Source organism: Prionailurus viverrinus, chromosome D1 (genome assembly GCF_022837055.1).
Source record: "Prionailurus viverrinus isolate Anna chromosome D1, UM_Priviv_1.0, whole genome shotgun sequence".
NCBI classification, from domain to species: Eukaryota; Metazoa; Chordata; class Mammalia; order Carnivora; family Felidae; genus Prionailurus; species Prionailurus viverrinus.
The window spans coordinates 90,210,722-90,238,337 of record NC_062570.1 but is presented as its reverse complement, the minus strand read 5'-3'; the positions used below and the strand labels follow the sequence as shown (position 1 = coordinate 90,238,337).

The 27,616-nt window shown below is 46.9% G+C and overlaps 1 protein-coding gene across 1 annotated transcript in view; it reads left to right on the top strand.

Moving 5' to 3' along the window:
• The window catches only part of COMMD9 (COMM domain containing 9), a 31,661-nt gene extending 6,300 nt beyond the window's left edge, over positions 1-25,361 (top strand). The window contains exons 2-8 of the mRNA XM_047823722.1: positions 1,484-1,487; positions 8,175-8,225; positions 17,801-17,926; positions 19,620-19,759; positions 21,130-21,164; positions 22,097-22,200; positions 23,270-25,361. Coding sequence (XP_047679678.1) covers positions 8,175-8,225; positions 17,801-17,926; positions 19,620-19,759; positions 21,130-21,164; positions 22,097-22,200; positions 23,270-23,410 — 597 coding nt within the window. The 5' untranslated portion in view covers positions 1,484-1,487 and the 3' untranslated portion in view covers positions 23,411-25,361. The remainder of the gene's footprint in view (positions 1-1,483; positions 1,488-8,174; positions 8,226-17,800; positions 17,927-19,619; positions 19,760-21,129; positions 21,165-22,096; positions 22,201-23,269) is intronic.
• Positions 25,362-27,616: the final 2,255 nt, after the last annotated feature.

Sequence of the window (27,616 nt, the reverse complement as noted above, 5' to 3'; positions counted from 1 at the left end):
GTAAGGGGCATTAAGGAATCTACTCCTGAAATCACTGTTGCACTATATGCTAACTAATCTGGATGTAAATTTAAAAAAACAAAATAAAAAAAATAAGATTTCAGAATGCAATTTTGCTTTGGTGCACAGAGAAAGATATTCCAGTGCTATGTCATTGCTCCACGGATCAAGTCATGCTGGGGAGGGGTGGAGGGTTCAAGCAGATCCCTTTGGTACAGGCAGCCCATCTCACACTGGGCCTGCTGCTGTCCCTGGCCCCAGCCCCTGCATTCAAACTGGAACACAGGCAGGGATTTTACCTTTTTTTACCTTTGTAAAATTCTGCTAAGAAGGAAATTCTTCCCAGCACAGAACAAAGTCCAGCAGTCAAAAGCTCTAAGAAGCCTGGTGGTGAAGGCCTAAGGAAGGGACAGTAAAGCAGGTCGAAGCGGATCTCCGCTTCCCACCCCCCACTGGCTCGAGAGCCTACCCTGGGGGAGTTCCTGCACCATTCTCAGCTCCAGAGTCTCCTCCTTCAGCTAGATGCGGACACTATTATCTTTCCCATAGGGTTCTTCATGAAAATTAAATGAGATGTCGTAGGGGTAGCAGGATGGGAAGGCTATTTTAGTCTCACTTTGTGCTGAAGACACATTAGGTGACACATTCCAAGGGAGCTGTGGCCCGTCATGCAGGACTTACTAAAGGAACCAGTTTCCCCCTTATTGGACCATGCCCAGCCCGCCAAGGAGGGCTGGAGGAGGAAACTGTGGGAGCACAGAGGAGGAATTTTGGAATGAGCAATAGGTATGCTCCAAGTCCCAACCACCCACCTCCCACCTCCCAAGAGCGATCTCGAAAGCACCGTATCCCTGGAGCTTGAGCGTCTCTGAGGTCCAGCGTCGGCATCATGCTTTGGAAGCCCAAAGTGAAGAGAGATGGGGTGGCCAGCTGGAGTGGGGGGGCCTGGCGGCTTTAGGTATTTCTGATAAGCCAGAGGTGTGCAACAGGTGACCTCATGGGGTGTGTAGATCCTCTCTGAGAGGGCCACCAGGAGGAGTGCCAGCTCCTCCAGGGACAAAAGCTGACAGCACCTGTTGTGGCTGGATTGTGTGCCCCCAGACTCCCGGTACCTCAGAATGTAAGTGTATTTGGAGACAAGGCTTTAAGAGAGGTGGTTGAGTTAAAATGAGGCCTTTAGCGTGGACCCTAATCCAATCTGATCGGTGTCTTCATAAGAAGAAGAGATTTGGGGGCGCCTGGGTGGCGCAGTCGGTTAAGCGTCCGACTTCAGCCAGGTCACGATCTTGTGGTCCGTGAGTTCGAGCCCCGCGTCAGGCTCTGGGCTGATGGCTCAGAGCTTGGAGCCTGTTTCCGATTCTGTGTCTCCCTCTCTCTCTGCCCCTCCCCCGTTCATGCTCTGTCTCTCTCTGTCCCAAAAATAAATAAACGTTGAAAAAAAAATTAAAAAAAAAAAAAAGAAGAGATTTGGACACACACGGAGAGACGCCAGGGATGCATGTACACAAAGGGAAGACCACGTGAAGAACAGGAAGAACATGGCCATGTCCAAACTGACGAGAGAGACCTCAGAAGAAACCAAGCCTGCTGACAGCTTGATCTCCAACTTCCTGCGCCCAGAACTGTCTGTTGTTTAAAACACCCAGTCTGTGGTGTCTGTTTTGGCTGCCCCACCAAACTAATAAGCATAGCTCAGGCACTAGGGGACAGGAGAAAGAGTCTTAGGGACCAGCAGTTTAGAAAATCTCGAAAATAAGGATGGAGGGTGTTCTCGGAAGTATCTACAAAATTGTGCCAAGAGGTAACGAATCAGGTGTAAACAGCCACCGGGCCCATCCAGATAACCGCAGGATTAACCAAGAAACATCTCCCTGCTCCTCCTCCCCCTCCTCTCCTCCCCTCCTGTCCCCGCCAAGGGTCAGAATCTTCAGCCAGACAGACAGAAGCATAGGTGGGAAGCAGGAAACCCACCTTGTACTCCCGCTCCCTGCTCCAGGCCCCAGCTGGAGGAGGAAGAGAGTCTCCACTTGGAATGGAGTTTGAAGGGCTGGGTTATTCCACACACCCGAACATAATCCGTTACCAAACTGAGTCAGTGTGGGAACTAGAAAGGTAGTCAGAAGAGGCATGGCCCTGCCCTAATTTTCATCCTGGGGACAGCACAGAAAAATTGAGGGGCAGGAACAGGCCAAAATAAAGTTGGCTTCCTGACTGTACCCTGTGAGTCCTGTTTATTTAACATACATCCTCCTACACATATGGCAACTGAGCCCAGTCTCTGGCAAAGGAGAAGATGGCATTTGTTGAGCAATTATCACTCCAAATTCCTTCCCTGTCCCCATTGGGCAGTTCCACTGGGCAGTCAAGCAAGGCAAAAGCTAACCACAATAGACAAGCCATTTAAGATCTTCTGTATTCCTCAAGCCAATGACATAAGTACAGATTTTCTACAAAGCCAGGGACAAAATGCCACTCTCTATAACTCATGACCCAGAGGAGGACACTAACTCCAAACCAGCCACAGGGCTGGGCAGGCTTTAGATCCACATAACTCTCCAGAGAGAACTGAGTTCAAATCCAGGCTCTGCCACTTGACAGCTGTGTGACCCTGGGAGAGTTACTTGACTTCTCTGTACTTCAACGGCCTCGTCAACAAAATGGAGGTAACAAAAGTACCGTCCGATAGTGTTACTATGTGGAATAAATGAGGACACAGAGGCAAAACACTTGGAACGCTGCCTGTCAGAGGGCAAAGGACTCGATACACATAGTTATCATTACACACGACTGCCTCTCAAAGTGAAACCTTGGAATAACCTTGATTTGGTGTAAAGAATATTATATAAGAAGCATGTGATGAAAAACACAGACTCTAGGACCAGAGTGCTGGGCTTGAATCAAGCAAGAACGGAAAACACATTGTATAAGTGCTTGCTATAATTGTTATCAATACGGTAAGATACATTTGGTAATATGTATGCAAATACAGTACATATAGTAAGAGCTTAATAATGGCAGCTATCATTAAGGGAACAGTCCTTTCAATAGGTCTACATGGACCCTAAAGTTTTTTGTCACCCCAAGACATCAGAGGCATTGAATAAGCATCAGACAGGCTGAGTGTTTCCCTAACTGGGAGACTGTTAACTTGACCTCAGTTGCTTTTGCTTGTGTGTTTGTTTACCAGCAGCCAGTGGCTCTCTAGCAAACAGGGCATCTTAAAAACAGAAACCCATCCCCCTCAGCCATTGCCCCCAGGCCCTGCTCCCCATCAGCAGCTTTCAGCCCATCTCTCCCCTTACCTGGTCTGGCTCCTTCCTCTAGGGCGGGTCCCACCTTGCAGGGGAGAGGTGAAGTACCGCCACCTTCCTGCCTCCTGCAAAGGTGACATTTGGATGGGCCCCGCTCTCTCTGGGTCTAGCTCTCCACTCCGTCCCCACTGAGCTGGGGCCTGAGGACTGACAGAGAAGCAGACGGAAAAGATGAAAAGCTGATACCTCCCGCAGGAAATAATTGTCTAGCTGATTCCAGAACTGAAAAAAACCCGAGTATAACATTGGAGAAAGGAGAGCAGAGTGCCATTCAAGGCCATTGTTACAGCCTCCTCTCTGTGTATCAGGGGAAACAAAGAGGCCCTGTGTGTGAGGACAATGCCGTGTGTTACCAGCCATTTCTGTGTTGCTCCTGGGGATGGAGGGTGAGAAACGAGGCCACAGTGCCCTCCCAGCCTGATGCGCTCTGGACTTCACTAATCATACCCACCAGGCTCGTCAGAGCCGGGAGGGGAACTTTGGACTCCCAGCTCACGGCGTTCTCAAGTGGGAGGACAGGGGACACCCCCTCGGGAGTGAGCGACCGGGTACATGCTAGTCTTCCAGGCATCACAAATTGCCAAATGCCCCTCTCGTCTCCCTCCCCTCTTCTCTCGCTAGCTGTCAGAGACTCACCACAAGTTAGAGCCGAAGAGAATCAGACATCATCTCTCCAAACACATATGTCATCTACTCCAACTCCCGGCTTCGCTGAAGGGCACCTGGCCAGGGCCGCCCAGCTGGGGAGCGGAGAGCAGTGGCAAGGCCAGGTGACTCATCATGCGGCAGCCTCCGCTGACTGCCCCTAATGGACCAGGCACTGTATCGTGAGCGAGCTCACAAGATGACCTCATTTGCCCCTGCGTTCCAATCCTTGGTCTGCCGCTAATTACCCATGGATTGTGAGTTTGATTTCTGACCCTTAGTTTTCTCACTTGTAAACTGGGATTATTCTTGGGTCCCTGTGAGGACTGAATGAGTTTACGCACGCGAAGCTCTTAGAACAGCGCTTAGTCCGTACAAATCACTTGAGAAGCGTGAATGGGAAATTAGATGTCCACACCTGCAGCTTGCTTGGACTCATGATGAGGACACAGATAGCGGGAACTCCAGGATCTCAAGTACAAACCCAGTCTTGCCATCGACTGTGGCCTAACTTTACCCCACTAGGTCGCTGAGGGAAGCTGGGCATTAACGAATACTCCTGGGCAGGGGTGAGGCCGGTGACAACGTGTGCGGAGGGCCAAGTGTGACATAACAGGGAGCAGTGGGGACAGCGGGGATGCAGAGACAGCCCATGCCCATCTTCGGGGGGCAACTGGGGCTCAGCTCCAGCCAAGTGCTGCAACGTGGCAAGGTGGGAGCAGCGTGGCGAGGCCAGTCAAGGTTTAGAGAAAAGCCAGAAACCTGGGTTTTGAGGTCACGTTTCCCGATTTTGAAATACTGCATAAACTAAGACACTGTTAGTGCAAAGGGACCCCACATCACGCAGCTTGTGTTGCCTGATCCGGACACAGACAGCACGTCCACCCCAGTGTGCACCTGTCATTTTCAGGTCTTCTGTCCCCAGTTTGCCTGCAGTCTCCCAGCGAGCTGATCGGGGCACCTCACAACCAGTCTTTGACTCAGAGCAGGTGGCCTAAGACCAAAAAGGGTAAGCCACCCCTTAGCTCCTTCTCTCCACGGACACACACCCTCATCTCAGTCCATGAAATGGGGGCGAGGAAAAGGGAAACCAGGGAAATGAGGGGCTCTCCCTAAAGGGCCACAGGCCCCTCGGCCTAATCTGCCTCCTGCAGGCATTCCTCTAATGAAGAAGGCAGCCCGGACTTGGTGGCAGGACCCAAGGGTAGACTGGGGTTTTAAACCTCCATGAACTCCATCCGTCACCTCAAATGACCATCAGTCGCCTCAATGACACATGCGCTTGCCATGCACATTTCAACTGGAAGCAAGCTTGCTCATCACACCACCTCACAACCACAGGACGGCTATAACCAGACAGACGGATAACAACCAGCGGCGGTGAGGACGTGGGGAAATTGGAACCCTCAGATGCCGCTGATGAGAACATAAATGGTGCAACCACTCTGGGAAACGGTCTGGCAGTTCCCCAAAAAGTTAAACCCAGAGTGACTCTGTGACCCAGGAATTTCACTCCTGGGTATACACCCCAAGAGAAAGGAAAATAGGAACCGATGCAAAAGCTTGCTCAAGAGTGCTCGCAGCAGCAGTACTCATGAGAGCCAAAAGGCAGAAATGAGCCAAATACCCATCACTCGGTGAATGGGTAAACAAAATGTGATCTCACCATACAATGGAAATTACCCAGCAATCAAAAGGAATGAAGTATTGATACATGCTACACAATATGGACGATCCTTGAAAACAGGCTAAGTGGAAGAAATTGATAAAAACAGTCACGTGTGATTCCATTTTATATGAAATGTCCAGAACAGGCAGATAGAGAGGAAAGGAGATTAGTGGTTCCCTGGGGCTGGGGTGTAGTGGGGAGAGAAGGCGGGATGCTAGCTAAAGAGTGTGTTTTTTCTTCTAGGTGGTAAATATGTTCTTGCATTGTGTGATGGTTACACAACCGTGTGAATATACCCAAATCCTCTGAATTGTACGCTTTAGGTGGGTAAATTGCATATGTGATTTATATCTCAATAAGGCTATTAGGAAAGAAAGAAAGAAAGAAAGAAAGAAAGAGAGAGAGAGAGAGAGAGAGAGAGAAAGGAAGGAAGGAAGAAAGAAAGAAAGAAAGAAAGAAAGAAAGAAAGAAAGAACTTTCAGCCTAAGATCCTTACCCCTAATCACCTTCTATTAAAAAACACTGCATCCATACTGCTCTCTTCACATTAGCCCCACTGGAGGAGACAGGACACATTCTACAAGGATGATTTCCCTCAAAGGCTCAGGGCTCAAACGAGGGTGACCAACTAGCCTTGTTTGCCCAGGACTGTCCCAGTGTTAGCACTGTGAGTGTTGTGGCCCAGGAAATCCCTTGTTCTTGGGGAAACGGGTGGGTGATCACTACTGGCAACCCATTCTCATAGCACAGGAATGCTCTGCTCTTTAGAGTTGCCAATGGCTAAAATGGAGTCTCCGAATGAATAATTCCTCCCTCCTTGGGGTATAAGTCATCCTTGAGTTACCCTTAATGGTCAAAAGGTATTTTAATTGCTGTTCGCATTTTACAGATGAGGAAACTGAGGTTCAGAGAGATGAAATAACTTGCCAGAAGCACACAGGAGCCAGGAATTGAACCTGAGTCTTTTTCCAAAGGTACCCCTTCCACTCATCATCTCGTCTCTCATCACACCACTGGGCTGATTGTCCAGGAACACCCTGAGATTGCTCTTGCCCTCCTGGAAAGGTAATCAGACATCCAGACAGAAGAAGCATGAGTTTTCAGCTATGAGAAGACAATGAGGCATGTACAGCTTGGGAGTTAACAGCACAGACTCTGGAGCCCAACTGCTCAAGTTTGAATCTGGGTTCTGCCACTACTTAGCTGTGTGACCTTGGACAAGTTACTTAACTTCTCTGTACCTTAGTTTCCTCATATGTAGAATGGGGAAAATACCAAGTAGTGGGACCAAATTATGGAAAGAAACTCTTGACATTCTATCCTGTTCTTTCCCATGGAGACATTTATGGTTTAGGAATTTCTGGAAGCTCTCCAGACCATAGACAAACCTTTAAATTTATCATGGTAGTGGCTGTCTGCGCAGCTCTACCAAAACGGGATGACAGGGTGCAGGGTTGTAAGCCCCGCCTTTTACTTACTGGAGCCCATGGGATCTCTTCATATCATACCTGCCCGCAAGGGGGCAAGGAGAGCGGGATGCCCTCCATGGGGTAACACCTATCAGTCAGCTCTGCTTTCTGAGGTAGGTGTGATCAACATCATTTAAGAGATGTGGAAACCGAGGCTCACAGAATTTCCAGAATTTGCTCAAGGTACAGTTAATAACATGCAGAGTTGGGATTCAGACTTAGATGGAATTCTAAAGCCACTATGCTTCATTGCCTCCATGTGTTAGTTATTATTGCTTACCAAACAGATTACCAAACTTAGTGGTTTAAAACAACAAACATTTATAATCATACAGTTCTTGAAGACCAGAAATCCAGGAGTGGCTTAGCTGGGTAGTTCTGGTTCTGAATCTCTCACGAGGTTGTAGTCAAAATGTTGGCCAAGACTGCTGTCGTCTCAGAGCTCCACCAAGGCTACTGAAGCTGCTTCTAAACTCAGTAATGAAGTTGTTGGCAGGCTGTAGTTTCTTGCTGGCTACCGGCCAGAGGCTTCAGTTCTTTGCCACATGGACCTCTCCAGAGGACTGCTCCCAGCATGACAGCTTACTTTCCCCAGAGCAAGAGTCAAGAAAAAGTAGACAGAAGAGTACCCAAAAGCTACAGTCTTCTATAAATAATCTTAGAAGTGACATCCCATCACTTCTGCCACCTGATATTGACCACACAGACCAATCCTGGTACAGTGTGGGAGGGGACTACACATGGGTGTGAATACCACCTGCAAGTGCATCCCCCAAAGCAGCCAGCCCACCCACAGGGGTCAGGGAAAATCAGTTTTCCCTGACCTGGTAAGTAGCCAAGCCAGGCAAATGTCCACGAGGGAAAATCATCCCGCGCCTGCGCCCTCCAAACTCCACTGTCCTAGGGTCCCCAGGCGGAGCCATCCAGTGGTCGCATCCTATTGGCCCCTTCCCATCCCGCAGCGCCACCACCGCGGCAGCCTCCACCCCTGAAGGACTACAGCCCCCGGCATGCTCTGCGGCGGCCTCGGAGCCACGTGACGAGCTTCTCCGCGTGTCACCGTCAGGTGACTCGGGGAAGATGGCCGCGTTGACGGTGGAGAACTTCGCCGCGCTCCAGAGCCTGCTGAAGGTAAACTGGAGGGGTGGGGACAGCGCGAGGCGGGTCTTTGTCCCCGGGACTTGGGAAGGAGAGGGAAGACTAAAGGAACCCGGATTTGGAGCCGCGACTCTGCCACTACCTCTTTGGGTGACCCCGCAGTTGCGCCTTTCCGAGGTTTTTTGGAAGTGAGCACGAAATTAATGCCGCCCCGACTGGATGGTGGGGAGACAAATCAGATAACGGACGTGCAGGCGCTGTACAAATGCCCCCTACTAAGAGTCTCTGGGGCTGGCTTTCGGGATTGGTGTATTGAGGTGGTAAGTGCTAGACCCTCACTACGAGTTCCCCATTTCAGCCCGCAGCCCTCCTTCGCTCTGTAGTTGGGAAATCTCTCTCCTCTGCGTCCGCACAGCCCCCTGAGCGAAGCGTGCGTTCTGTTTTCCTGAATCGCGGGTTTTCTGTAGTTCCTTTGACCGGCGTAAGGGCCAAAACACTCCCCGGAGGATTATTTGAAAGATTGTGAGGCTACTTAAAACCAAATGAAATGATGGATTGGAATTACTTGTTTAACTCTGACTTCGCCTGTGGAAGAAGGGGCGGCCTTATCGTCCCTTGTAGACACTTTTCTGCCTTTCTTACAGAATGTAAGATCCAATCGGGATTTTTTTCTTTTCTTTTTTTTTTTTTAACTCCAGATGAAGAAGGCTGAGTTAATACTAAGCAGTTCATGGCACAGCATCGTCATTGATTGGTCCATGCAGTGGTCCCTCTTTTGTCTTAACAGTCTCTTCAGTGCTCATTTGTATTTTCCTTCCCTAAAAGCATCTGCTCTATGTTATTCACAAATGTATCCCCAACAAGTATCCTCAACTCCTGGCACACGGATGTGTTCAATACATAGCTGTTATATGAATTAACGAGTGAAGTAACAAAGCTAGGATTGGAAACCTATGGCTCTCCTTTCAACCCTCGTTGTGGCTGTTCTGACCACCCGTTACGTATTCATCTGTGTGGACTTTTTTTTCTTTAATAAACTTTAAAAAATTATCATTAATGTGTAACACACAGAAAAGTGCACATCTCAGGGATTAATCAGACCTATGTAACCATCACTTTGGTCAAAAACAAAACATTACCAGTACTGCACAAATCTCTCCGTTGTTCCATAATTGCTACCCTCACCAACCCAGTGGTAGCCACTGTCCTTACTTTTAAAATCAATTTAATATTGCCCATGTTTGAGCTTCACATGAAAGGAATAATACAGCATTTGGTTTTTCTGTTCCTGGCTGTTTTTTTCTTGCCAATATGTAGCAATAGTTAATCCATTTTCATTCCTGTTATTCTATGTATTTTCTTTTTTAAAAAATCACTTTGAATTTTTATTTTGAGGTAATTATAGATTTACATGTAGTTCTAAAAGGCAGTACGGAAAGATCCCATTTACCCTTTACCCAGTTCCCCCTATCAGTAACATCTTGCAAAACTATAGTATGATATCACAACCAAGATATTGACTTTGATACAGGCAAGATACAGAACATTGCCATCATCACAGGATCCTTCGTGTTGCCCTTTTATAGCCATATCCACTTCCCCTCTGCCCTTGCCTTCTCCTTGCCCTCTGGCATTCTTCCTTTCCATAATTTTGTCATTTTGCACGTTACATAAATGGAATCATTTAATACATAACATTTTGCAATTGGCTTTTTCACTTGGCCCTTTTCTCTAGAGATTCATCCACGTTGTAGCAATAGTTCTTTTCTTTTTATCGTTGAGGAGTATTCCATGATACGACGTTTAGATTGTTTTCGATTTTTTGGTACTACAAATAAAGCTGCTATAAACATTGGTGTACAGGTTTTTATATGAAAACACGTCTTTATTTGTCTGAAATAGATGCCCAGAAATACAGTTGCTGGGCCATTTGGTAGCTGCATGGTTCGTTGGGGTTTTTTGTTTTTTTTATTCTTTAAAAAAATTTTTTTTTTCAACGTTTATTTATTTTTGGGACAGAGAGAGACAGAGCATGAACGGGGGAGGGGCAGAGAGAGAGGAAGACACAGAATCAGAAACAGGCTCCAGGCTCTGAGCCATCAGCCCAGAGCCTGACGCGGGGCTCGAACCCATGGACCGTGAGATCGTGACCTGGCTGAAGTTGGACGCTTAACCGACTGCGCCACCCAGGCGCCCCTGTTTTTTTTATTCTTTAAGGAACTGCCAAACTGTTCTCCAAAGGGGCTGTACCACTTTGCATTCTCACCAGCAACAGATCAGGGATCCTGTTTCTCCCCATCCTGGCAGCATTCGTTGTCGTCACTGCATGTTATTTGAGCCATTCTGATGGGTGTGTATTTGTATCTCATGGTGGGTTTTTTTTTATGTTTCTTTATTTATTTTGAGAGGGAGAGCACACGCGTACGCATACACAACCGGGAGAGAGGGAGAGAGAGAATCCCAAGCAGGCTGCACACCTGCCGAGCCCATTGCGTGGCTCAGTCTCATGGTCATAAGATCATGATGTGAGCCAAAATCGAGAGTCCGTCGCTTAACCAACTGGACCACCCAGGCGCCATCTCGTTGTGGTTTTAATTTGCTTATTTTTTATGATTAGTGATACTGGACATCTTTTCACATGCTTATTTACCATCTGTATATCTTCTTCAGTGACATATCTCTTTATGTCTTTTGCCCATATCCTAATTGCATTGTTTGCTTTTTTACTTTTGAGTTTTGAGATTATGCATTTTAGATACTGGTTCTTTGTCAGATACGTGGTTTGCAAATATTTCCTCCTAGTCTGTAGCTATCTTTTCATCCTCTTCATAGGGGTGTATTAACTTGCTTGGTTTGCCATAACAAAGTACCACAGATGTCGTGGTTAAACAACAGGAGTTTATTGTCTCACAGTTCTGGAGGCCAGGTGTTGGCCAGATTGGTTACTTCTGAGGGCTGTGGGGACCAGTTTGTTTCATGCCTAGTTCCTAGTTTCTGGCAACATTCCATATACCTTAGCTTGTAAATCTCTGCACTCATCTTCATAGAGTGTTCTCCCTTTTTGCATCTCTGTGTCTACATTTCCCTTTTTAAAATAAGGACTCGGGTCCTGTTGGATTAGGGTTTTCATCTTAACTAATGACTTCATCTTAACTAATTACATCTACAACAATTCTGTTTCTAAATGAGATCACATTTTGCGGTACTGGGATTTGGGACTTTGACATACGAATTTTAGGGAGACACCATTCAGCCCATAACAGGAGCTTTCACAGAGCAAAAGTTTTAGTTTTGGTGAAGTACAATTTGTCAACAATTTTCCCTTTTACCAACTGTGCTTTTGGTGTCATGGCTAAGAACTCTTTGCCAAGCCATAGGTCTCCAAAGTTTCTCCTCTTTTTTCTAAAAGTTTTATAGTTTTGCGTTTTCCATTTAAGTACATAATCCACACTGAGTTAATTTTGCATAACATGTGTAAGACAGTTTGAGATTTACTTATTTATTTATTGCCTGTGAATGGCCAGTTGTTCTGGTACACTTGTTGAAAATGCTGCCCTTCCTATATTTACTTGCTTTTGCTACTTTGGCAACAATCAGTTGGGGGGCACCTGGTTGGTTCAGTCCGTTGAGCATCCAATTCTTGATTTCAGCTCAGGTCATGATCTCACTGTTCAGGGGTTCGAGCTCTACGTTGGGTTCTGCACTGACAGTGCAGAGCCTATTGGGATTCTGTCTCCCTTTCTCTGTGTCCCTCCCCTGCTTTCTCTCGATCACTCTCAAAATAAAAATAAACTTAAAAAAAAAAAAAAGAATCAGTTGGGTAAATTTGTGTAATTTATTTCAGAATTCTCTGTTTTGTTTCATTTATCTATTTGTTTATTCCTCTGATGATACCACATGGTCTTGATTACTGTGGCTATGTAATAAGTCTCAAAATCAGATTGGCTGATTTGTCCTACTTCATTCTTTATCAAAATTGTTTTAGCTATTGTAGTTTCTTTGCCTTCCTGTATAAATATTAGAATGATTTTGTCTATATTTTTAAAAACCTGCTGAGATTTTCGTAAGAATTGTGTTAAACCTGTATATCAGTTAGGGGAGAATTGACATCTTTAGTGTGTTGAATCTTCCAATCTATAGTATAGCTCCCCACTTATTTAGATCTTTGATTTCTTTAATCTGTGTTGGGTAATTTTTAGCATACAAGTCCTGTACATGTTTTGCTAGATTTACACCAAGTATTTTCCTTTTTTTGAGCAGTTGCAAATGATGTGTATTTTTATTTCTATTTATTTATTTTTTTTTCAACGTTTTTTTATTTATTATTCTATTTATTTTTTTAAGTTTATTTATTTTGTTTTTAGTAATCTCAGCACTCAGTGTGGGGCTCGAACTCACAATCCCTAAGATCAAGAGTTGCATGCTCTTCCGACTGAGCCAGCCAGGTGCTCCTGATATTGTAGTTTTTTGGTTTTTTTTTTTTTTTTTAATGTTTATTTATTTTTGACAGAGAGAGACAGAGCATGAGCAGGGGAGGGGCAGAGAGAGAGGGAGACACAGAATACGAAACGGGCCCCAGGCTCTGAGCTGTCACCACAGAGCCCGACGTGGGGCTCTAACTCACAGACCGTGAGATCATAACCTGAGCTGAAGTCGGAAGCCCAACCGACCAAGCCACCCAGGCCCCCCGCTGATATTGTAGTTTTAATTCCAGTGTTTACATGTTCATTGCTAGCATGTAGAAATACAGCTGATTTTTTATGCATATCTCCTATTTGCAAACATGCTGAACTCACTGATTCTAGTAGGTTTTTTTGTACACTCCTTGGGACTTTCTGTGTAGACAGTCCTGTTATCTGCAAATAGGGACAACTTTGTTTCTACGTTTCTGATCTTTTATTTCTTTTTCTTAACTTATTTCAGTGGCTAGAATTTTCAGCACTGTGTTGAAAATGAGTGGTAACAGCAGACATCCTTGGCTTGTTCCTGACTTTAGATTTTCACCATTAAGTATAATGCTATCTCTCGGTTTTTTGTAGATGCTGTATATCAAGTTATGGAAAGTCCTCTCTATTTCTAATTTTATGAGAGTTTTCATCAGGAATGGATGTTGAGGAGCACCTGTGTGGCTCAGTCAGTTAAGTGACTGACTCTTGGTTCTGGCTCAGGTCATGATCTTGCAGTTTGTGGGTTTGAGCCCCACATCGGGCTCTGCACTGAGCATGGAGTCTGCTTGGGATTCTCTCTCTCCCTCTCCCCCTGCCCCTCCCCTGCTTGTGCGCACTCTCTCTCTCTCTCTCAAAACAAAATAAAACTTAAAAAAAAAAAAAGAATGGGTGTTGAATTTTGTCAGCTGCCTTTTCTGCATTGATTAATATCATGTGATTTTCTTCTTGAGCTGGTTAATATGGTATCCTTTTTTGTTTCCTAGAAAAGATTGTGTAGAATTAGTTAATTCTTTTTAAACATTTGTTAGAGTTCTCCTTGCGATGGCAGGGTGGCTCAGTCAGTTAAACGTCCGACTTCGGGTCAGGTTAAGATCTCAGGTTCATGGGTTCAGGCCCTGCATCGGGTTCTCTGCTGTCAGCACAGAGCCTGCTTGGGATTCTAGGTCTCCCTCTCTCTGCCCTGCCCCTGTGCTCGCTCGCTCTCTCTCTCTCTCTCTCTCTCAAAAATAAAATAAACATTAAAAAAATATGTAAAAAAAAAAAAAAAAAAGGAATTCTCCAGCGAAACCATCTGGGCCTGGAGATTTCTTCTTGGGGAGTTTTAAATTATGAATTCAGTTTCCTTAATCATTATAGGGCCATCCAAATTATCTGTTTCATATTGGGGGGATTGTGGTAGTTTGTGTTTTTTTGAGGAATTTATCCACTTTATCTAAGCTGCCAAATTTATATGTATAGAGTTGTTTGCAATTATTCTCTTATTTTCCTTTTGAAATCTTTAGAATCTGTAGTGCTACGTCCTGCTTCATTCCTGAATGTGGTAATTTAGGTCTCTTCTCTGTTTAACTTTGTCAGGCTTGCTAAAAGTTTGCCAACTTTATTGATATTTTCAAAGACCTAGTTCTTTGTTTCATTGATTTCTCTCTTTTTTTTTTTTTTTCTGTTTTCAATTTCATTGGTTTCTGCTCTTTGTTGTTTCCTTCCTTCTTCCTTTGGGGTTATTGTGCTTTTCTTTTTCTTTGTTCTTGAGGTGGGAATTTAGATTATTGATTTGAGAACTTTCCTCTTTTCTAATATATGCATTTAATGCTGTAAATTTTGCTCTCAACATTGTCGTGACTGTGTCCCCCAAATTTTGGTTTTGTTTCTCGTTTTTACGCATTTAGTATAATTTTTAAAATTTCCCTTGTGCTCCTTTCTGATCTGTAGATTAAGTTTCCAACTGTTTGGATATTTTCTTGACATCTTTTTGTTAGTGATTTCTACTTTGATTCCATTGTGGTCACCAAGAACACACTCTATACGATTTCAGTTCTTTCACATTTGTCGAGGTCTGTTTTATGGCTCAGAATATGATGTATCTTGGTATATGTTCAGTGGGCACTTGAAAAGAATGTATATTCTCTTGCTGGGTAGTGTTCCATACATGTTGATTAGATTGATTGATGGTGTTGCTGAAATGTTCTATGTCTTTGTTGAATATCTGTCTAGTTCTATCAGTTGTTGAAAGACAGTTGTTGAAGTCTCCAACTGCATTTGTGGATCTGTCTATCCCTCCTGTCCGTTCTATCTGTTGTTTCTTCTTGTGTTTTCTAGCTCTCTTCCTGGGTGCATACATATTTAGGATGTTTTCTTAGGAGATGGAAACCTTTTATCATTATATAATGTCCCTTTCTGTCTCTGGTAATTTTCTTTGCTGTGAAGTCTACTTTGTCTGATATTAATGTAGCCAGTCTTGATTTTATTTCATTAATATTTGCATGATATATCTTTTCCCATGCTTTTAATCTGTCTCTATCATATTTGAAGAGCATTTCTAATAGACAGCATTTAATTGAGTCATATTTGTAGCTCATATTTAATTTATCATTTACAGCTCATATAATTATCGAATGTTAGAATTTAAGTCTGCCATTTAATTTTTTGTGTTTCTTTATCTGCTCTTTTATGTTCTTTGGTTTCTTTTTACTATTTTCCTGCTTTCCTGTGGCTATTTGAACACATTTTTGGCATTCCCTCTTATCTATAACATTTTAAAATATATTTCTCTTTCTAATCTTTTTAGTGGTTCCTCTCGTTACATTTATATACATAAATCACAATCTATCAGTGTCCTCATGTTACCAGTTAGAGATGAAGTGTGGAGACCCTATCTTCCTTCAAGTCCCTTCCCTTGTTTATAATATAATTGCCTTTAAGTTATTTCCTCTGCATACATTTAGAGCCACATTGGACAGTGGTATAAGTTTTGCTTCATCCTTCAAACAGAATTTAGAAATTCAAGACAAGGAAAGTCTATTGTGTTTACCCTTATTTTTGTTTGTTGTGTTCTTTCTTCCTGATGTTCTCAGGTTCCTTTTACTGTTTCCTTTCTGTTAAGAGAACTTCTTTTGTCTTGTGACAGATTTTCTTAGTTTTCCTTTATCTGAGAATGTCTTGATTTCCTCTTCATTTTCTGAAGGATATTTCTTGCTGGTGTAGGATTCCAGGTTGATCATTTTTCTTCCAATATCTGTAAATATTGTGAAAAATATTGTGCCACTGCCTTCCTGCTTCCATGGTTTCTGATTTGAAATCTGCTATTATTCTCATTATCCCATATAGATAAGATATTGTTTCTCTCTCACTGGTTTCAAGATTTTTTTTCCTTGCCTTTAGTTTTGCTGGACATACGTCTTGGTATAGGTTTCTTTGGATTTATACTCTTGAGAATTTGCTTCGGTTCTTGAATGTATACAGTTATGTCTGTAGCTAAACTTGGAAAGTTTTTTTTTTTAATTTTTTTTTTTTTATGTTTGTTTATTTTTGAGACAGAAACAGAGCATGAGTTGGGGTAGGAGCAGAGCAAGAGGGAGATGCAGAATCCGAAGCAGGCTCCGGGCTCTGAGCTGTCAGCACAAAGCCTGACGCGGGGCTCGAACCCACCAACCGTGAGATCATGACCTGAGCCAAAGTCGGACACTTAACCGACTGAGCCACCCAGGCACCCCTACTTGGAAAGTTTTAAGCCATTATTTCTTTAAGTACTTTTTCAGCCTTGCCCTCTTTTATCTTCCCCTTCTAAGACTCCAGTGACATAACGTTAGATTTTTTTGGTATAGTCCCATAGACCCCTGAGGCTCTGTTATTATTTTCGGTCTGTTTTCTGTGTGCAGATTGGGTAATGTCGAGTGTTCTGTCTTCCAGTTTACTGATTCTTTCCTCTGTCCCTTTCTGGTACTGAGCCCATCTACCAAACTTTTAATTTTGGTTATTGTATTTTTTCAGTTCTAAAATTTCCATTTTGTTCTTATTTGTATCTTCCCTCTTTGCTGGGACTTTCTGGCTTTTTAATTTGTTTCAAGTGTGTTTGTAAGTATTTGTTGAAGCATTTTTATCATGGCTGCTTTGAAATCTTTGTCAGATAATTTTAACATCTCTTATCTTGATGTGGACAATCTAATGATTATCTTTTTGCATTGATCTTTCTGGCTCTTGGCATGATGAATGGTTTTCAGTTGAAAGCTGGGCATTCTTGTATTATACTCTAAGATTCTGGATCTTATTTAAATCTTCTGTTTTAGCTGGCTTTCTCTGACACTGCTTGGGTAGGGGGAAAGGATTTCCACCTCATCACTACCAGAAGGAGATAAAACTCCAGGTTCTGCACTTGGCTCCTACTGACACCCAAAAGTGGGGGTTCCTTGTGACCACGGGGCAGGGGTGGGAGTCCTGGCTCCCTGTGGTGACTATTAATACCATGGGGTGGTGGGACTTGCTGTCATTCAGTGTGGATGAAGGTCCCAGCTCCCTACTTGGCCTTCTCTGACACCACCCCGGTGGGGGCGTTGGGACACCGCATTGCAGCAGCAGAGGGTGGAAGTCTGCATTCCCCACTCAGCCTTTGCTGACATAGGCGGGAGTGGGGCTATCGTTTTTTCTCTGGTGTTCAGCTGCACCAGAGCTGTTATCACTTAAAAGTTTTCTATCTTGCTGAACTTTTTTGGCCAGAGAGAGCAAGTATTTGTTGGAGTTTTTGGTTTTGTTTTTGTGTACCTGTTGGCATTGTGGGTTGCCCTGTTCTTCAGGTCAAAGTCTGCAGTTTACAAACAAAAAGAGAATCCAGTAAACTCACCACCATGTCATTTCTTGGTCATGAACTCCACAGCAGGTCCCCATCCTCCCCTCTCCCCCTGCCTCCCCACCCCCGCTGTCAGAGTTATTTTGCGTTTGTTTTCTGTATGTGGTTTTAATTGTGCCCAATGGGTTTCTTTATGCTTCTAAGGAAAAATTAAGGAAAAGTACATCTGTTTCATCTTTCCAGAAATGGAAGTGTCCTAAGGACCTTTAAATCTTGAGTCTCAAAGGTATCACACCATGACTGGGACAGTATAATGCTCTAAAACATGTATGTTCAGAGTCTGAATTGGTTTCTTCCCCCACCTGTGATTTAATTCATAGGCCTCCTCAAAAGATGTTGTCAGACAGCTGTGCCAAGAGAGCTTTTCCAGTTCAGCCGTTGGCTCAAAAAAACTCTTGGATATGACATGTTCCAGCTTGTCTGTGACCCAGGAGGAAGCAGAGCAGGTAAGTATGGTCAGAAATGACCTTTGGCCACTGGCTTCTCAGCTCATTAGGCTCTTTCTTAACGTCCCAGTCATTGCCACATCTAAGGAAATATTTCCCCTGAAATGTCTGTTGACATTATAACAAACTTAAAATAGATTTCTTTTTTTTTTTTTTAATGCTAGTGAACTTAGGAAGGTCTTTGAACCTTCACTTCCTTATGATAAATGAGGCCTGGATGGGAGAATTATACCTAGAATCAGAGGTCCCGGCCATTTCCTTTTTAGACCTGTTCCCTAGACAGTGTGGACCAAAGCCAGCCTTTCTGTGATTTTCTTTCCCTGTAACCTGCCTCTGCTGTTAGATTGTCAGCCAGATAGCTTTGACAGACTTCTTCGGGATCACTGGGCAGAGGCTCCAAGGCCTGAGTATGAGTCAGGGGACATGCTCCTGGACCCCCACCTGACCTCAGCGGGTGGCCAAGAGGAAGAGTGAGTTCATGCAGTACTCACAGCCTTCTCTTTTTAGGGCAGATAGGTTTCTAAAACAGGAGTTCATCCAAACAGACCTATGTTGTTGCTTCTGTTGTTGTTGTTATTATTATTGTTGCTGTTTTTAACCCAGAGCTCTGTTCATTGAAGTCAGTGATAGAACAGTAAAAGGCAGAAGCCAGATTATTGAAGCGAGCTGGACTTAGTTTGGGTTCCCCAAAAGTAGACCCTGAGGCGAAGAGTTGGCTGCACGTAATTCCCTGGGGAAGTGAGTCTGGAAAGCACGGAGGAGGGAGGGAGTGGGGAAAACCCAGCAGGGAAGGAGAGCAAAGCCGCGAAGGGTTGCGTTGATGTCTGGTTACTGCTGTGGGTGACAGCGCTCAATCAGGGGATCCTGTAAGAAACCCTGGGGAACACAGCCCTGAATTGCCACCCTGGAGGGCATCGATCCACTAACTTGCACCCTCATCAGTGGAGGGCTAATGCCCCCGCACCTCTCAGTTGTGCCTCTGCGGCTGCAGGTCCTCCCGCGGCATCCGAAAAAGCCCTAGTTCCCTCCGGATTCTTGCTTTCAGCTAAGCACTGTTAGGCTCCCAGACGACCGCAGGCCACATTGGGCTGCCCAATTGGTTGGAAGGACAGAGTGGAACACGGCAGCCTAGCGGGGCAGCGTCAGGCACCCCTGGGCAGTCAGCACAGCCACCTGATCCATTTGTTCTCTTTGCCCTCCTCGGTGACAGCCTAGGGACAAGGGCACCCTGGATTGAAAGGCCAGCCCCCTGGGGAGCCAGTATCTCGTAACGATTCAGTACGCCCAGCTTCGGGTTGGGGCAGGCAGTGTGCAGCCGGAAGCCGAGCTCAGGGAGTTCATGCGGACCTCCTGGTCCTGAGGCAGTGACCCCAGGCAGTGACCTGAGGCAGTGTCGCCTAGTAACACAGCTAACTTTTCACTTCTCTCGCGTTACCAGGGAACAGGCTGGAAAGTGAACTGAAGGTCAGATTCTGTGCACAAGGAAAGAGGGCTTATTAACCCTTTGTTCCCAAGCAGAAGTTTCTGGCATGTTGACAGGTTCCTAGGTCAGGCACCTGGACGTAGGGGTGGGCCAAGGCCCATGGGCGTCAGGACCCATGGGACCGTTCAGGTGACTGTGGCAGCGAGTCGCAGGCCCTCAGGGAGCACAGGCCTGCCCCCACCCACCCCGTCACCACACACTGTCCCGCAGCTGCTCCAGGCTCTGCACCGCCTCACCAGGCTGGCCGTGTTCCGTGACCTGTCCTCTGCCGAGGCGATCCTGGCTCTCTTTCCTGAAAATTTCCACCAAAACCTCAAAAACCTGCTGACGAAAATCATCCTGGAACACATGTAAGTGCTCGTTTCTTGAGAATTCCTTGTAATGCTTTTATAATCATATTTCGGGGCAATATTTATCTTCAGTGTCATTTTTAATGACTAAATGTATTCTTCATGTGGAGAAATTGTGTATAATTTAGTTAAGAAATTCCCTAGTGTTGGATGTTTAGGCTAATGGCAGCTTTCACTTCAGTGAAAATTTTTACTGTGGAAGTTTTGCTCACATGCTTAATCATTTCCTTATTGGTTAAAGGCCAGAGTGAGGCTTTGCTTTATATTCTCAAGTTGGCCATTAGAAAGGTTGCGCCAACTGTGTTCCACCAGCAGGACACAAGAGCCCCGTCCCCACGCCTTCATCAGCACGGAGGGAATTTGTTTCACGTTTTCCCCCAGTTTACAGATGGCAAATGCACCTCATTTCAGTTTATGTATCTTTGATACTAGTGATGTCAAATGTCTTTTTCATGTGTTTTTTAAAATTATTTTTTAACGTTTTTTTTTATTTTTGAGAGACAGAGAGCGCAAGAGAGAGGGCGAGCAGGGGAAGGGCAGAGAGAGAGGGGGAGACACAGAATCCGAAGCAGGCTCCAGGCTCCGAGCTGTCAGCACAGAGCCCAGTGTGGGGCTCAAACTCATGAACCGCGAGATCATGACCTGAGCCAAAGTCGGACGCTTAACCGACTGAGCCACCCAGGCGCCCCTCTTTTTCATATGTTTAGTCAGTCATTTTTGTTTCTTTTGTGAATTATCTAAATATTTTCTGGGAAAATCCTTTGGATACATACAATTTAAGCAGAACCAATTAGCTGCTGGTTAGCAGTAGGCTTGAACGGAATTGTAATAATAGATAATGCCTATTGCCAAAGGTTTTATTTTTTCAGAAACTTCCTCACACGTGACCATGTTTTATTTTGCCTGTGCTTGGCACCTCACTGTGGCGCTCTTTGCCGTAGCACTAGACAGGTCTGCTCGGGTGTGTCTGCAGAAGATGCATTACTTTGTGGAGCGGGTGCTCAGTACAGGAGAACAGATTGACCCTTCCTGTTTTGTCTCGGAGAACGATAGTGCAGCGCGAATGCCGTGCATAAGCCTTTTCTTTTTTTCTTTTTCCCTACCTATGAAAAGTTAACCAACTGAGCCACCCAGATGCCCTTCTAAGCTATGAAAACTAACAGCACTATGGCCTTCACATCACTGAGTTGTGTAAAATAGACAGAAAACTGCTTCTTGGCGGCAAACATTTCTGTGGTCCTTTCCCGTCAGGAAGTGATTACAGGCTTAAAGACCCCGGAAGGGGTAGAGGTCCAGGTCCACGGGCCTCTCTCGTTATCGGTTCTCATCCCTCTTCCATTATTTTTTCCTCATCTTTCCCTCTTAAACAGCTCCACTTGGCGAACTGAAGCCCAAGCAAATCAGAGTGAGTACCAAGAAACCCACCTTCCTCCCTACCCTTCCTTTCTGGCCCCAGCTCTACATCTGCCAGGCGGCCAGAGTTGGTAACCAGAACTCAGTGTGCATTAACCTAGTCCCGGTGAACTGTGTGTTGTGCTTTTCTTTTTCATAATCACTTTTTCGTTTTTTTTTCTGATTGTGAACTTCATATAATAAGGGTATGATGTTTATATAAAAAAAGGAAATATGGAAAGCAGAAAGTGAAGTACTTAAAACTATTATATTTCCATTAGGAAAAAAACAGTAATGGAAATTGAATTAGTTTGAAAGATTGAAATAAAAGAGGTATGTCATAAATGGTTACTGTACTTACTAGCCAGTCACAGTGTTGACAAACTCTAGCATTAACTCATTTGGTCCTCCCCACTCCCACCCCCACCCCTACCCCCACCCCCACCCCTACCCCCACCCCCACCCCCACCCCCACCCCCACCCCCACCCCTGGGAGCTAGGCTAAGGTTATCCCCACTTTACAGATGAGGAAACAGGCTCAGAGGTTAGAGAAGTGGTGGAACCCAGCTTCAAGCCGACTCTCCCTCTCAAACCAGAGCTCTCTCCACTGTTGTCGAAGCGACACATCTCCTAAGACTCAGGCCCAACCTCATCTTCCCTGCCTTGTGTTGTCTCTCGTTCTGTGCCGACATCTGGAGGGTCGTGTGTGCCGGCCGAAGCCTGGACGGGCGCCCACCGCGAATCGGTACTAAGCACAGGCAGCACAGAGCGGTAGCGAAGAAGGCCTGTGACTTCCTGTGAGGTCTTGAACCCCGGCTTCTGCCTCCCTCAGAGACTTGCTCTGTGGCCCGGGAGCATGACACAGCCATCGGGGCTGGCTGTCACAGAGTAAGGGCTTGGGAAGGCGAGGGGCGTGAGCTCTGAGCTGGGCTGTCTCCTTCACAGTCTCTCTGCCGCGCCTAGTCGACCTGGACTGGAGAGTGGACATCAAAACCTCCTCTGACAGCATCAGCCGCATGGCCGTCCCCACCTGCCTGCTCCAGATGAAGGTACGTCTGCCGCCGTGCTCGTGAGAAGGAACGAAGGGGCTGTAGCGACTTGACACCCCGCATGCCATTGAAAATGCCAGTCCCCAAGCTCTGGGACCTGTAACCCCGTAGGAAAAAATTTAGCACCCAGAGGGAGTCTTTATTTGTCAAGTATACATAATACTACTGTATTAACATATTACAGACATAATAAAACATAGACCAAAAGTAGACATTTTAAAGTGGTAAGACAGACACAAAGCACAAGTTTTAAAAACCGTTTGCTGATCCCTGAAGTTTACCTAACACACTGACGGGAAACTTTAGCTTCCATGGGGGCGCGTGCCATCAGACTTCAGACTGCCCTCTTGATAATTTTGGTGCCTCTCAGGCAACTGCCTGTCCGGTGGATTTGGCCGCTGCTGTTTGTAACGTGGCTGAGCGGGAGCTCCTGTTAGCAGTTAGACAACTGTCAGCCCTTCGTTTTCTTGTTTGCACACTCTCGCCTCCTCGGTGTTACCTTCACTTTACAGTTCTTTCGGGAATCTTTTTAAACCGCATGTCCGTTTTAGGGTTTGTTTAGTGATGCTGTGTTCACTTAACCACACACCCAGAAAATCACACCTGTAAGAAAATGAAAAAGTAGGGGTGCCTCTAACAACTAAGTCTTTAGATATTAGTAGACTTTTCTTTTGTTCTTAAAGAAACAGATAACCCTAGCTAGAAGCTGTAATATTTATTCTGCACCCCGGTGGAGTCCCATGTACCCTGGCTCCCTCTGCGTAGAGCAGCAGTGTGGGCCCCCCAGCGCCTTCTCACTCGATGGCCCAGAGTCGGGGGTCCAAGGGGTGAGTGAGCCTCGGCTTCTCCGATAATCTCCCTCAGCACCCCTTATGGACAGAAACTTTCCCGAGCCTCTGGCAATCCCATGTGCTAAACAACTCCAGGACTAGGACGCTGTGTAGCTCTGAGCCAAGGGCCTGTCCTCAGAGGTTCAGGAAAGCCGGGTGGGGCTCCCAGGTCCAGGGCTCACCTGCAGGGTGATGGGAAGAGGGGCGGCTCTGACTCTTGGGCCACGTTCTCTTTGCAGATCCAGGAAGATCCTAGTCTGTGTGGAGACAAGCCCTCCGTCTCAGCTGTCACCGTGGAGCTGAGTAAGGAAACGCTGGACACTATGCTGGACGGGCTGGGCCGCATCCGAGACCAGCTTTCCGCCGTGGCCAACAAATGACCCCAGCCAGCCGTCGCCCCCACTGCCGGGTCCCAGCTGCCGGCCAGCAGCGGAGCGCCTCCCGGCCGTCCCTGTAGCAGCAGCTTCGGCCGACGGCAGGCTGGCCGGTTGGGTCGGGGAGGGGGCTGCCATCCAGAAGGCACCGCTGGATTGGGAGGAAGCGGCCGCGCCCCCACGCTGTTCTCCTCACTCATTATCTTCGCCTCTTTCCGAGGCAGAAGCCTCCGTCGCCGGAAGACTTAATCGCCGCCGGAGCCGTGTGAGGGGGCATCTGCCTCAGCAGCTTCGCGTGTGGCTGCTTGGAAAATCCGGGCCCCGTTGTGGAGCTCATCTAACGAGCTCCTTCCCAGCAGCAGGTGTGACTCACGTGTTGGCAGCCCTGGAACACAGGGCGGTGACCTGCAGTTCCGCCCCTCCGTTAGGGAAGCTGGCCGGGTCCCCAGAGCGGGGCCACCTCGGTATGCTCCGCCCCGGCCTACGCTCAGAGCCCTCCCGAGCCCCCTCAACCCTGCCGGCCCTCCTTCCAGCGTAGGGAGTCTGAGATGGCTGCCCGTCTCCTCCCTCGCACAGCCAGAGGGCCCTTCCTTGGCCGTTCCAGGCTACAGACGTGGGAATGACTGGAAATAAATAACAGTTCTGAAAACTTCATGACTCTAGTCATGCTCCTCGAAGCTTCTGTCCTCAGCCCGAGTTGTTGCCTCAGGCCAGTGCTGCCTCATGTTCGTAAAGATGATCCCAACTTTGCAATTCCCAGCTAAGCCCGTGGGCATGGCGTGACCTGAAACCAGGCTTGGGACCCTCCCACGTTCCCGGTTTGTCTGTCATGCAGAGCAAAGGAAAGCGAGGTTGACAGTATCTGCCCGTTAAGAGCTAGCGTGGATGTGCCCCTTAGAGCTGAGCCATCCCTGGCACGTGCCTGTCACATCCCAGGGACCCCTGTGTGAGGCTGCTGCCTCGCCATCCACATCACCCCACGGCAGCAGCACCCGGCCTGCCGAGTGCCCGTTTTGACGGCTTCTGGGCAGTGTGTGAATGCGGGGTGGGGGCAGGTGGAACCCAGGGGAGAGACGATGGGCCCCGTCAGGCTGCCAGGGTCGGAAGCCAGCTCTGCCTCAGTGACGAGGTGTTTGACCTCCGGGTCTCAGACCGCCTAAATGGGGATACTAAAGTACCCACTCTGCAGGGCTTTTGTGAAGAAAGGCTCGGTCACGTTAGCGCTGATTATTAAAGGAAAGGGAGGTGGACGGCTGTCTGCTGCCATCGCTTCATCTGCTGTGGCAGGGCTGATGGACGGCACATGTCACCAGTGGGGAAATCCGCTCCGTGAAGTCCAGTCGCCTGCCGGGAAGCGGCCTCCTTGGGACCTGGGCCCAGATCTGTCTCGCTTTCTGTCTACCACACGGGACTCTGCAAGGGAGGTGGAGGTCTGTGACTTTGGCTCCACTCGGAAAGTGCTGGAACTGAAGGAGAGATGAGAAAACTCACTGCTGAGACACTAGGAATGTCAAGAAAAAAAATCCCCAGCTCCTCTTTGCTGTTTCCTGGAAGCTGAGCAAACTTCTCTTAAAATGGCAGTTCTTGACTTCGTGGCGGCTGTATCCATTGACTGTGGATCCTTTCTGTAGGAAATGAATATTCCATGGTTTACAGTCAGTGACAGGGCTTCATGGACCCTGGAAGCCAGCCCACTGTTTCCAGATTGAGAGCCCCTGATCATAGGTTGAATTCAGCCTTGTGAATTCAACCCCTCTGTGTCCCTTTTGGTCCCTGTGACTCACAGTGTTCTCCCAATCCCTGTTCTCTGGACCTCCCATGGGAAGCCAAAACAAAATCACTTGAAGCAGCGTAGGTGTCTGGGCCTTTGGATGTTCCTTTAGTCACGTTGACCTGAACAGAACCATCTGGGCGCATTCCATATGGAGGGCATTCAATAAATAACCGGAAAATTCAATGAATGTTTGCTACCCTTCACCTCATGTGCTCACTTACGGGGTTTGTTTTCCACTGATAGGGAGGATGGATTGTTTGTGGGTACCGTATTTCTAGTGGGTCTGATCCTATCTCAGAAAAACCTCCTAGTTTCTGTGGATCTCAAAGGAAGCTCCCTCCTTCCGTGCTTGTCTGATTTCCCAGTAGTACTTTGTGTAACGAGTAGCAGTCCGTGAACTGTCCCTTCCTTAGAACACGGCGAGGTTTGGGTGTCCAGACTCCATCCACAAAAGGGCAATGCTAGACCTATCACCCTGCCTGTGCCTCCGGCTGTCCAGCACTTTCCACCCACCTGGTGCGCACAGTGGGCAGTGCGTGGCTCAGTCCTAACCAAGGTGCTTGGCCCACAGACTCTGTCATGATTGTACATAACTCGAACTGGGCCGGCCTGAGGCTTTCTCTTTGGCTTTTTCTGCTGGAATCAGCAAAAACCATCTCCCGCCTCTGGGTGCTGGTAGTGAAGCCAGGAAGGTCCTTCTTCCACACAGAGAAAGCCCATCTGCAAGGGGAGAGGCCAGCCCAGAGCAAAGCAGAACCCAGAGGTTGGGAAGAGGACCGGAGAAGCCAGTGTGCCTGATGCCACTCCCAGCCTCCTGCTCTCTCCTGGTGTTAAAATGTACCCAGGATTTCCTTTTACCGGGAATGGTAAGATTGGAAACTATTGTCACGAAGGACGAAGTTTATGCACGCGATCTCTAGAATCAGGAGGCGTGGCACATCACACAGGGCCACCTGGGGAAAGACCGGAGATGGTCAGGAGGCAGGGACGCAAGGGGACAGCATGGCCCAAAACTTTATTGGGGTTTTCACGGGGAGGAATGGGCAAGGCAGAATAGGTCCATCAAGTCAGCTCGGGATTGGCTAGTTTGAACAATTCCGGCGGGCCCTGGACTACAGAAGTGGTCCCTACTTGTGCGGTACCTGGGCCTGGGGTGACTCGGGCCAGGGAGACTTGCTTGGTGTGGGAGAGTTTGGTGAAAGACCTCGCGGTGTGGCTGTGGATTGGTTGATTTTTGTATCAAAGTCTTGTTCTCCGGGGAGGTAGGAATTAGCACAGGGAGGGAGAGTCTCCAGGATCAAGGCCCCAAATGCCAGAGCGTCAAGAATACGGAAGATAAAATGCAGTCACACGGAGGTTATGCAGCAGTAACAAACACTCCCAAGGTTGCAGGGGCTTTTAAGTTAACAAGTTTATTTTTGCGACCCAGCCGATGAAGAGTGGGGGGACAGGGAGTAAGTGTTCTCCTCACCACAGTCACTAAGGACAGTGGAAACTTTGTCCCCACACAGTCACTGAGGTAGGATGAGGGGATATGGCAGATGGCGCACTCTTGAAGCTTCCTCCCAGAAGCGACAAGCCAACCCCATGAGGACAGAGGACTTCAGTCCTTCCATACACCGGTGAGGAAGGGAAATGGGGTGTTCGTGATCCGCTCTGAGAACTGTCCACCATCTGAAGCAAAAGATGCCATTTTTTGCCTACGCTGACTTGCACTTACAAACAAAAGAACAGTGAGCAAAATGTGTGGCACTTGATGCATCTCCCCAGACATCTTCCTGCCTCCTCACATTGCCCTCTGCAGTCGGCGGAACATCTGCTCCTTGGGTAGTTGTGCGTCCACCTAGGAGCCAGCTTGCGACGTCCAGGGCCAGGTTAGAACTCAAATCTGGGTCTTTCAACTCAGAGGCCATAGTCTCTCCATCCCTGCTTCGATTCTGGGAAAAGAACACGTGGATTCTCCACAGACAGCCGAACCTCCACCTTAATGTGGCCGCTTGCCGCTCTCTGCCTCTCCAGCCCTGCCTTACCACTTCCACCTGGGGCCTCTTTGCCTCCATCTCTGGTGATTTTTCAGTCCAAAGACATTGACATGGGGACCAGACATTTGGGTCTTTCCCACACGAGTCAGTTCTCTAAACACACCGAGTGGCCATCTTGTCTAGTAGTTACTTGTCACGCTCTGTGGCCTGGTATTTATGAATTTCCAGGAAGTGAGTCCAGTGTGGTGTAAAAGGCCCTTCATTATTTCGCTCAGTAAGCTGAGATGTTATCAGAAGTGAGAGAGTTTTTATTACTTTTGAAAAATGCTTTCATCTGGAAACCATTGACTACTTGGCATTTTGAAGGCTTTCCAGTGGTTGAACATGAACAAGAACTATTTTGAACCCGTAACCGCTGACTTCCAAATGCTAGTAACCACTACACTTCCCCTGACC